Source organism: Convolutriloba macropyga, chromosome 9 (assembly GCF_964194025.1).
Source record: "Convolutriloba macropyga chromosome 9, txConMacr16.3, whole genome shotgun sequence".
Lineage (NCBI taxonomy): Eukaryota > Metazoa > Xenacoelomorpha > Acoela > Convolutidae > Convolutriloba > Convolutriloba macropyga.
Genome location: NC_134476.1, coordinates 48,071,724 through 48,083,459, shown reverse-complemented (window position 1 = coordinate 48,083,459; position 11,736 = coordinate 48,071,724). Strand labels below are relative to the sequence as shown.

At 34.4% G+C, this 11,736-nt stretch overlaps 1 protein-coding gene across 1 annotated transcript; it reads right to left on the bottom strand.

Moving 5' to 3' along the window:
- Positions 1-229: 229 nt before the first annotated feature.
- LOC142345424 (uncharacterized) lies at positions 230-3,298 on the bottom strand. The gene is made up of 2 exons (XM_075397472.1): positions 3,182-3,298; positions 230-2,185 (listed from the first exon to the last, which is right to left on the bottom strand). Exons 1-2 carry the CDS (start codon positions 3,257-3,259, stop codon positions 395-397), a joined length of 1,869 nt encoding a protein of 622 aa, XP_075253587.1. The 5' UTR covers positions 3,260-3,298; the 3' UTR covers positions 230-394.
- Between the last annotated feature and the right edge of the window lie 8,438 nt (positions 3,299-11,736).

Here is an 11,736-nt window from a genome sequence, read left to right as displayed (position 1 = left end):
ATTTGATTGTTTTAAATTGAATTACTTTGGTATTCTGAACGAAACAAAATGGTTGAACAGCAAAGTTGAACGATTAGTTATTGGAACTGATTGAGTATCAATTAATGCAATAGTATTCTAGAGTATAGCGGATAATAGTTCACAAAAGTCAACCGCAAAAACGTAAAATCCGGACAGATTTGAAACCGCTGAATCAAACTGGGCGGTGTGAAATTTTCCTTGTCTTTGATAGGAGGGCAGCAGTTGCATTCGAAACAAATTCTAAACATTTCTAAACAAAAACTTTTGTTTTCTGGTTTGGAATGAAATTGTAGTTTGGTTTGAAATGCAATTCATAGAAATTTTAGCTACAGGGAAACTATTATCTTTGAAATTTTAGCTATGGAACTGTTAATTATATGAAATTTGTTTTGAGAATCAAATCATCATTGAACGAAAACGTACAAATGATTAGTCGGTCATTATCGCCAAACAATTGTGAAAATTGATCATAGGGTGTTTTGATGAAGTTGAGCACTTTTCTATTTTTGTCTGTCATTACATGCTTCAGATACTTTTCCCCATAAAGATTGACTGCTATTACTGAAAACTGGTTGGTTGCAAAATTAAGCCGCGGAATCCGAATCAGTCTAGCTAACTCTGGCTTATTCGATCGAATCGCTCTGCAATTAGGCTCCATTTTCTCGCGAACATTTTTATAGATAGCTTCGATTTCCTGGCGGCGGTTTTTGTAGTCATAATAAGAAGCTCCATAAACTTTGTAAGTCCAGTTCATTGTATGGAATTGATGTACTGTTTCTGGACCGCTGCATTTTCTGGCAAATTCAATGAAATCCAATCTGGGTAAATAATCAGGTATGTTGCTCCAGTCGATAAAGAAAGCGTCTAAATTTTGGACCTCTTTTGCAAACGCAAAATCTTTGGTATTGACATCTTTTACTTTTAAGTTGCAGACGATCTTTGAGTTTTGAATGAAAGTGCGTAAGGTATTTAATTTAGCTGAGACCAATTTCAAAATCTGCTCTATTAAAGGATCTTTTGAACGCGTTATGAAGCTATTTAAGCTTGAGGAATTTATGTCAATTATGCTGAAGAAATCTTCATACTTCTTTTTGAACCAGTTTTCAGAGCCAGAGGGAAACATTGTTACATTCCCAAACTTTGCATCTTGAAGACAATCGTAGTCAACGAACAAGTAACCCGTGAACAAATAGTTTGCAAACTGAACCTGATCACTCGTGTTTAGGAGGTTGCTGAGCGGCAGAAAATTGTTAGATCCCTGATGGCGTGTGAATAACTCTTGGGCTTGCCTCGCTGTCATCCCCCTTTTCCGTTTCCAAATGGGAGCATATTTAGAGAGAAGACCGTTGTTTATTCTGGGTACATGTTTGTGCAGAAATGAGAAGAACTGTTCTTGTGTCTCTCTGTCCCAACAGGATGAGAACCAGACCTGAAGAATCGTCTTGTCACTCAATTCTCTCTTATCTGTCTTCATCATCTCGTATATCAAGACACTCCTCGCCACCGTCACCTCAGCCTGATCGTAACCATGGAAAAGAAGGGTTCCTGCACCCTCTTCGCTCTGGTACTCACCCCAAAGTAGTTGGCTTAAGTCAACGAAACCAATTCCTACGTACGTCTTTCCAAATTGAAACTTCATGTCTGAATTAGGAGTGTTGCGCAATATCTGTTGATAGTTTTCTTTCACGAATCTGTTCTCGTCTACTAGTTTACACAGATAAGGTGTAGGATCCCGAGACCAGATATCACCGTCTTTCAATTCGGGACGATTCAGGAACGAATGAAGTTCTTCAATGTGTGGCGTGTTCCAACGTTGATAGAATCTTTCAGGAGCAAAATCGAAGTCAGTGAAAGCTTCAAATCCCTCATCAATTGCAGCCATTGAAACCAACACCATGCAGCGCTCCTCCGCCAGCTGTACAAATCTGTCAATTTTGTGAGGGAATCGCTTTCTGTACTCCATAGGGTAATCAGCTATCATTGACTTTTTCAGCTCCATCATTCGTTTTGCATCTGTTGATGTCATTTTTTTAGGAACTGGGTAATGACAGCTACTAGCTATGTTTTTGAATGCCGCAATGGTAGAGTTAATTGTGGGTTCTGCAGCAGGTAAAGTTTTTCCGCAAACTTCTTTGTGCTGTTTCCAATCTCTTTTTTGACAGATCTAAACAGTTTATCATTTTTAATAAATCAGATATGACAGTAGACAAACTTAACTATTTCACCAATTTGGTGTAATAAAATTCTGTCGGACTCAATTTATATTATTGCTGCAACATTTTTTTCAAAATGGGGGAATATATGTAAGGCCGGCTTCTCTGCAGTCAAATTTTTATGGAGAAAAAAGAAACATCAAAGCTCGTTTTGATTTTTAAAAATAAACTGAAAATTTTATTGCAGGTTGAAAAAGGAAAGAAAAACATGAAAAGGAAAAGGAATGAAAATGAAAAGATAACGACAAAAAAGAGGAGAAAGAAGACGTAAACGAGAGAAATAGAATGATAAAAAGAGCAAAAAATAAATAAACGAACAGGTAAGAAAAAAAAGAGGAGAGGGATAGAAATAAAACGAGAAAAAAACATAACATTGGCTGAGTGAATATGTAATGGGCTGCTCAAGAGTTCATCGTCTCCCTTCTTTCTTTCTGCGAACTAATTGAATCGTTAATTAGATTTTTTCAAAAAAAAGTCAGCGCAAAAATACTTAAGCGCTTAAACATAATTATGCGCTAAAATGCGCTGAAAGTGTGGAAACGTTGAATGTTTATATTCGGTGGCGTTCAGCGCTTTTCATATAATTTTTGCACTCTCAGCCGATTGTCAAGCATTATTATGCATGGTTTTGATCAGCATAATTTCCTATAAAAATTTCCTCAACACGGGAAATTGGCACTTATAATGTTACGACGTTTAATGTTACGACGTTTAATGTTACGACGTATAATGTTACGACTCTTATAATGACGGCATTTGGCTCTTATAATGTTACCACGTTTCTGAAATGGAAAAGGTGATAATTTCTTACAATCTTAACCCTATCTACAAACAGTTTTTTGTGGTTCAAACATAATAGAACGATCGCGTTTTTTTACATATCAGAAAGAAAGAGCCGATTGCTTACTAGTAACAAAAAATAAGCAGCTCAAAAAGTAAACTCAAACCTTGGAACAGTAATAGACAGATCTACAAGCCCCGCAAGCTTTTGCATTTTCCTTCGAACAGACACAGCAAAAAGCCATTGAATTGTAACTAAATACACAAGGCACAATCGTTTGTTTTACGACGAAACGGATGAGTAGAAAAAATGAGTTTAACCAAGGTCGATCAAAATTGGGAAAAATAACGGCCTTATTTGGATATTGAATATCAGCCGACAAAACAAACTAAAACTTAGTACTCCTTGTAAACAAAGACATGTAACATATGCTTACCCAGTATAAACCCAGAATTATATAGCACTACTCAACTATCCAAGATAGACTGCAACAAGGCAATTCAACTTAACAGAAAATTAGGATGATGATAAACTTGGGTCAAGGTGTCAGAGGTCAGCTGAAAATTCTGCAACAAATCCGCTGAATGGGCTGAAATAAGGTAAAAAGTGCTGAACATGTTGACGTTGCTTAAGTGCTGAATACGGATACATTCAGCACTTATCAACGCATTTCTTACGAAAACTTAGCACATTATATTAGGAACTGGGTAATGACAGCTACTAGCTATGTTTTCGAATGCCGCAATGGTAGAGTTAATTGTGGGTTCTGCAGCAGGTAAAGTTTTTCCCCAAATTTTTTTGTGCTGTTTCCAATCTCTTTTTTGACAGATCTAAACAGTTTATCATTTTTAATAAATCAGATATGACAGTAGACAAACTTAACTATTTCACCAATTCGGTGTAAATAAATTCTGTCGGACTAAATTTATATTATTGCTGCAACATTTTTTTTAAAATGGGGGAATATATGTAAGGCCGGCCTTTCTGCAGTCAAAATTTTATGGAGAAAAAAAGAAATATCAAAGCTCGTTTTGATTATTAAAAATAAACTGAAAACGTTATTGCAGGTTGAAAAAGGAAAGAAAAACATGAAAAGGAAGACGAAGTTTTGGGGATTGGGGGTAAGGTTGAAGATGATATTAAATAACTAATTTATATTGATATCTTTATTAGAAAAATTGTCAATAATTTACATAACTATAACTGTATACGATTATACAGATGTTTTTTAAAAACAAAACGAAGTCAAAATTTAGTTCTAAGTCAAATTTTGGTTCTTCTATTTAACCATTTTATGCCTTCATCTTTCTGTAGTTCAATTTTTTGATATAACCAAAACGGACAAATCTGAAAGAACGAGGAAATCGAGAACTGAAACAGTCGATAAAACTATATGAGACAGAAAAGAAAATTTTATTTCCTTCATTCAAATCTTCTTAAATGAAATCTTAGAATTATTTACATCCGTATAATTAAATCCTCTGAATTCCATTGCCAAATGGACAATTGGAATAAACCTTATGTACAAGAAACCTACAAAAAAAAAACAAATTTTTTGGAGAAAAATTAGAAAAACCAATTAAAGTTTTAAAAAAAACTTTGTTTTTCTTTTTGGTGGTTTCTATGAACCCCATAAAAACTATTTGCGTGCAAATCCGATCCTCTTTATCATAGTTTTGTTTGATACATTGACAGAAGTATGGGATCATTATTATATATTTTTTTGAATTGGAATGAGAACCACAAATTTTAAAATAATTTAACAAAATTTTATATCATTCTGTGTTATTAATATAAAATTATTAAAGCCAAATAAGTGTTTTGTTTATTCCTCTTTACGTAACTATGGAAACAATTACACTCACAGATAAGAAATTTGTTGTCAGCGTTTCCAAGGTAGACAAAAAAATTTTTGCTGATTTGTTTTTTTTTCATTTTGTGGAGAACTTAACCACTTCTAATGATCATGATCTAATATTGATTATCATGGTCTTGATTAACATAATCATGGATTCTAAGAGCTCAGCAAATATCAAAACAATTTTGCCATTGTTTATGAGCGTGTGTGTTCTTTTTTGTGTGATCTCATGCGTGCGCGCGTGCGAGACAGTGTGAAAGAGGAAAGAGAGAGAGAGAGAGAGAGAGAGAGAGAGAGAGATAGCAATCTGAAGAGAGAAGACCAGAAGTGAGAATGAAAAGATAACGACAAAAAAGAGGAGAAAGAAGAAGTAAACGAGAAAAATAGAATGATAAAAAGAGAGCAAAAAATAAATAAACGAACAGGTAAGAAAAAAAGAGGAGAGGGATAGAAATAAAACGAGAAAAAAACATAACATTGGCTGAGTGAATATGTAATGGGCTGCTCGAGAGTTCATCGTCTCCCTTCTTTCTTTCTGCGAACTAATTGAATCGTTAGTTAGATTTTTTTCAAAAAGTCAGCGCAAAAATACTTAAGCGCTTAAATATAATTATGCGCTAAAATGCGCTGAAATTGTGGAAACGTTGAATGTTTATATTCGGTGGCGTTCAGCGCTTTTCATATAATTTTTGCACTCTCAGCCGATTGTCAAGCATTATTATGCATGGTTTTGATCAGCATAATTTCCTATAAAAATTTCCTCAACACGGGAAATTGGCACTTATTATGTTACGACGTTTAATGTTACGACGTTTAATGTTACGACGTATAATGTTACGACTCTTATAATGACGGCATTTGGCTCTTATAATGTTACCACGTTTCTGAAATGGAAAAGGTGATAATTTCTTACAATCTTAACCCTATCTACAAACAGTTTTTTGTGGTTCAAACATAATAGAACGATCGCGTTTTTTTACATATCAGAAAGAAAGAGCCGATTGCTTACTAGTAACAAAAAATAAGCAGCTCAAAAAGTAAACTCAAACCTTGGAACAGTAATAGACAGATCTACAAGCCCCGCAAGCTTTTGCATTTTCCTTCGAACAGACACAGCAAAAAGCCATTGAATTGTAACTAAATACACAAGGCACAATCGTTTGTTTTACGACGAAACGGATGAGTAGAAAAAATGAGTTTAACCAAGGTCGATCAAAATTGGGAAAAATAACGGCCTTATTTGGATATTGAATATCAGCCGACAAAACAAACTAAAACTTAGTACTCCTTGTAAACAAAGACATGTAACATATGCTTACCCAGTATAAACCCAGAATTATATAGCACTACTCAACTATCCAAGATAGACTGCAACAAGGCAATTCAACTTAACAGAAAATTAGGATGATGATAAACTTGGGTCAAGGTGTCAGAGGTCAGCTGAAAATTCTGCAACAAATCCGCTGAATGGGCTGAAATAAGGTAAAAAGTGCTGAACATGTTGACGTTGCTTAAGTGCTGAATACGGATACATTCAGCACTTATCAATGCTTTTCTTACAAAAACTTAGCACCTTATATTAGGACATCTCCTATATAATTTAACCACTTCCAGAAACAATTTCCGCTTCCAGCGCATCTCTTGCATAAATTGAGCGCATAATTTCCCACAAATATTCAGCCCTTTTTTGAGCACATTCCTTACATCAAAAGTTTCAAAACTCTTCAGTAATTTCAGCCAGTAACCTCGATTCCACAAAATGATATTTTGCAATTTGATGACACAGCTGAACTCGTTTTTCATTACCCGTCAGCGCGAAAATTCATGCATATTCATAACCTTTGACTAAGTTAGAAGCGCAAATACATAGATGTTAAATAAACACGATTGCAGTATTCAGGTCAAAGCAAAGGACCTTATTGAACAGCACTCATGAAGCTCATTGTTCTGACAAACAATTTCAGCACAGCGTGGCATTTGTACGATCACTTACACAGCAAGCCCCTATCGTTTCTATCAGCCTTTTATAAGAACGTTTTCCCTTTAGTCATATCGACAAACGTTTTGACCAAAAACCTCTCTCAATTTTTTCTGTTGAAAAAACGAAAAATGGACATTTACTTTAATTAATAACAAAAAATGAAAAGTAAAATTTTCGGAAATATTTTTCTATCAGCGTAAACATAGCGTCTTGTTAAATTGATTTGAATTAGATAATGCAACATCGATCAATTGAAAAAAAAAACAAGTATCCTTTTGGCCACCAGTTAACACGACGTATCTGTGTAGTTCAAAATAATTTTGAGTGTATCAACAAAGAACTGTAAAATTTGTCCTGAATTTTTCCCACGAACAAATAATTTAAATAAAAATCAAGTGTATACATGTTAATAAGTGTTTTCCAGATGTTCAAACAAGTTTCCGGATTGTAATCAACATGTTCAGACGTAAAATATTGGCAAAAATATCAATCAAAAATATCGTAAACTGACACCACTTCAAAGAAAAAAAATATAACTTTTGCCTAAGGGAAAATTTTCAATTTTATTACATTAATCGGTTTTGATAGCGGCGTTTCAAAAATAAGTTTTCTGTTGCAGCACCAAGAACAAACATATTGGAAACTGAGTTTATGTTCTTCGGCCATACAAAACTGCACGAAGCTGGTGGAGTCGAGCTTTTAAATCGGCCGACACGTTCACGGGGAACAAAAAAATTTGAATGGAAGAGCTTGATAGGCAACACTAAAAGCAACAATCAATCAAAGGCCTATCGATTTGTTCGATTTCTCAGTTAAATTAGTTAGTGACCATTAATAATACGTTATATCAAACAAGAAGTAGACTCCATGCTAGAACTGTCTCTACTATCATCAAATCATTATCGCAACTGATGGATAGCTGGCAAAATCGATCAAATTTTGCATGGTTCTTTATCATTGGTTTCCGGGAGCCCAGTTTTTAGAACAGAATACTCGACAATTGTTCAGCACAGTTGGGTGGTTTGCTATGACGCAAAATTTACATTGAAAAAGTAGTGACGTGATGGAGAACTGTTCATATTCTGTCCACATTATTATCTGCAACCATTCGATGAAGCAGTTATTTGACATCTAAAAACAAGTGACTAGCAGTAGAATTAGAGCTCGAAAACTACTAGAATTTGGTTGAATATTTATATTTTGCTTATATTGAATTAAGACAAAGAGTGTATTGAAACACAATTCCTTGAGCGCCAAAATTGGTTGTCAGTGTTTCTGGTTTCTGTAAATCAACTTAGTGACTGAACACCTAACTTTGATTTGTTGAGAATTAGCTTTCTTGTTTGTAAACTTTGTTTCTGGATATTCATACGTAAGGGAAACCCTGCACGAAATGCAACGAGTTTTTCGTGGATTTAACAAAAAATCATAGTGTCACTAATACTTTAACAAGAAACTGTTTGAAACGCAGAAAGTGCGGTTTTTCTGACATGTTAACTTTGAATATCGGGACAAAAAAACGCCAAACGAACTGACAAATAAAAAAAACAAATAATCGCACAATTCAGTGGCTAAACCAGTTATCTGGAGCCCGACATGGGGGATTTCGCAGTTGCGATTTACAATTCGATTTGCTAACAAAAACTCAAGCAAAGTTTGATGGTTTCAACTTTGTTGGAATTGTTTTGAAATTCTGACCGAAGCAACTTTGTTAAATGGCAAAGCTGAAGGAGTTGTTATTGGAACTAATTGAGTATCACAAGATGCAAAGGTTAACAACAAATTATCGCATAAAGGCAAATAAAAGCCAACAGCAAAAAAGTAGCATTCGGACAGAGTTGAAATTGCTCACATTAAATTGGCGGTGTAAAGTTTTGTTTTTCATTGATAGGACAAAAACTTTTACCCAAGCAATGGGAGAATACTCATTTGTACAAAAGTCCTTACTTTTGATAGTTGTGTAGAATAAGTCATCATTAATAGCGTTTTTATTGAGTTTGAATTTTTTCAAAAACAAATAGGCTGTTCTACTTATCTTTTAACTGCAGTTTCATAGTTTCCGTTTTTTTCCTTTCAAATAGAAAAAGGAATTTAAAGTTCGTACAGTGCTTTTTGGGAATTTTTTGTTTTAACCGGTTTGAATCTTTTTAATTTTAAGAGTAAACAAGTTCAATTTTCTTTTGGCAATAAATTAGTTTTTTGGAGGAAAAAGCTCAAGTTAATTATTTCGAGCGGATTATATGTCAACTTTAAGCGTAGTGTTTTATTAGAAAAAGCATCTATCGTCTACGGAAAAATATTGCAATTCTTTGGAAAAATACTTCACCTTAACTAACTTCGTACCACGTTTGTTATCTTTATTCATAAATTTTTTCATATATTTTTTCATAGGTTGCTTACATATATCAGGCGCTTGAGACCAAGTTGGGACATGGATCAAATCAAGCAGATCATAAATATATTTGCGCCAAATCAAATAGAAAAATCTCACGTTTAGCTTATCTTTGGGGACGGATCAGATCGAAAAAAGACCAAAGTTGAAGTATGGCCCCAGCTGATGGAGTGACTGAAATTAGGTCCATGGATAATGAGTTTATCTTATATAAACGTTTTTGTGTATAAAATATTTTGATGTAACTGCATTTGATGTGACTACTACTTCGTCACTGCAATTTAATTCTCTCACTAATGCGACTAGAAAAGCAAGATACACAATTTACGCGGCAGACTCAAAATAATGCTTCCACAACGATAACTGCAAAAATATGCGAATTACTTTTGTTCCTCTTGCAATCGAATTCCTTGGCGGAATACCGGCAATTTTCAAAAAAACAGTCAAACGTTTGGTTGTGTTAAGTGACAATCGAAATTGCGGTCATTTGTTGAAAATTGTCTCTCAAATTTATTTGAAATTATTCTCCAATTCTAAATTTGGCGTCGCCTGAAATATTATTAATTTATCTGAAGTCTAAATATTTTTTTTCTTCAAATATTCAAATGACAATTAATTTGGTTAACATAACGGTGGCTTTCAATACAACAAACCAAAAGATTGTGAATCCTTTTTCATCAGTATTTTTCAATTTTCCATATGTAAAACGTTTGGTTTCCCCACTTTGGTCATGTAAGTTTAGAAATGGCAGAACTCCAAATTAATAAGCTTATTAATGTAGAGTTCTGTACTTTTTATTCTTACATGACCGAAGAGGGGAGAATAAAAACAAACTTTTTACATGTGGAAAAATGAAACATGCTGGTGAAATAAGATTCATAATCTGTTGATTTGTTGTATTGATAACCACCGTTATGTTAACCAAGTTAATTGTCAATTAAAAATTTGAAAAAAACTTTCAGACTTCAGATAATAATTTTTTAGGCGAAGCCAAAATTACAATTGGAGCTTTACTGTTCAAACAGTAATTGAAAAACAAGTGAAAAACAATTTTTGAAACGTTTCGACAGATGACCACAATTCTTCAACTCAGGAGGAATCTCACTGTGTACTGAATTTTAATTTTTAAAGGTATTCCAATACATCTTTGAACCATAGTTGAGACTCACCTATCACTTTACTTTTGTGGTTATCTTACTTTTGTGGTTGGTTATCAGTGCAGAAACATCTTAGGACATATACTAACTATGCATACAATGAGAAATTTTGATGCATGTGTTTGCGATCAAAAGTTGCTGTTGATCAATTTACCTTACTTTACATCTTGGCAGCTCAACTATTTTTTGTTTTCTTTTAATAGGCACAGGCATACAGAAATTGTTCTGTTGATCTTTATTACTGATTTGCGAGTAACGGAGCTAATATGAATTGAAAGAAAAGGGCATACATGAATTTTCAGACGGAAAAAGTAATTAACTCTCCAGTTTTGAGCGAAAAATTTAAAGAACTTCATTTAATTTTTTCTGAATACAGTTGAGAAAAGTTATTACCTTATGGCTAAAATAAGTCGACTGATGTTCGCATGCCCATCATCTTCAGGAGTAGTGCAACAACTAGATTCGAAACTATCCGCACAAAAAGAAGATAGCTATACTGACATTTTGACCTACATAAAAATAACTGTAAGTCAGTTTGGTTCTTCATAGGAGCTCCATCCTCAACATCAAATGCTCTAGAACGCTACGAAGGCGCGAAACTGTTGATACTTCAATAGGAGCAATCGTCGCAGAAAGGGAGGCTCTTAGTTTATACTTTTAGTTCGTTTGATTTCTTTTCAATAAATCTGTACATATACCAAATACTTTATTAAGACACAGCGCTGGGAGGACCCCGGACCACCCAGGTTGAGGTGTGCGTTAATGATCAGACCCATCCAGACGATAATATGCCATGATCAGACTTTAGCTCGTTTTTCATACGTGCTCGTTTTTGACTCGTTTTTATTGTTGCCATGATCAGACCCATCCAGACCATAATCAGCCATGAACAGACTTTAGCTCGTTTTTAGAAATTGTGTTCGTTTTTACCTCGTTTTAAAACTCTTTGCTCGTTTTTACCTCGTTTTAAAAAATTTTGCTCGTTTTTACCGCAGAATTTATGATCAGAATTTAGCTCGGTAATGATCAGACTTTAGCTCGTTAATGATCAGACTTTAGCTCGTTAATGATCAGAATTTAGGCAGACTTTGACTAGGAAGCTCGTTCATGTAGGCAGACTTTATTATGACGCTCGTCCATGTAATCAAAAACGCGCTTTACCCCCCCTGTGCGTTTTAAATTGTCTGATCATTAACGCACACCTCGAACTGGGCAGCCATTTTTCACCCAGTATTGGCCAAGTGATTTTAAAATCCAATTTCCTCTTATGATATGGCAAACTTACCTTAACTTCTTCAATATCTTCTTTAATATATGCGTAGTGGAAACTGCA

Excerpts from the sequence above, each read along its gene's own strand:
- LOC142345424 (XM_075397472.1), bottom strand. The coding sequence starts at position 3,259 with ATGGCTTTTTGCTGTGTCTGTTCGAAGGAAAATGCAAAAGCTTGCGGG. Across the intron at positions 2,186-3,181 it reads CTGTCTATTACTGTTCCAAG|ATCTGTCAAAAAAGAGATTG; the intron begins GTTTGAGTTTAC and ends TAAACTGTTTAG.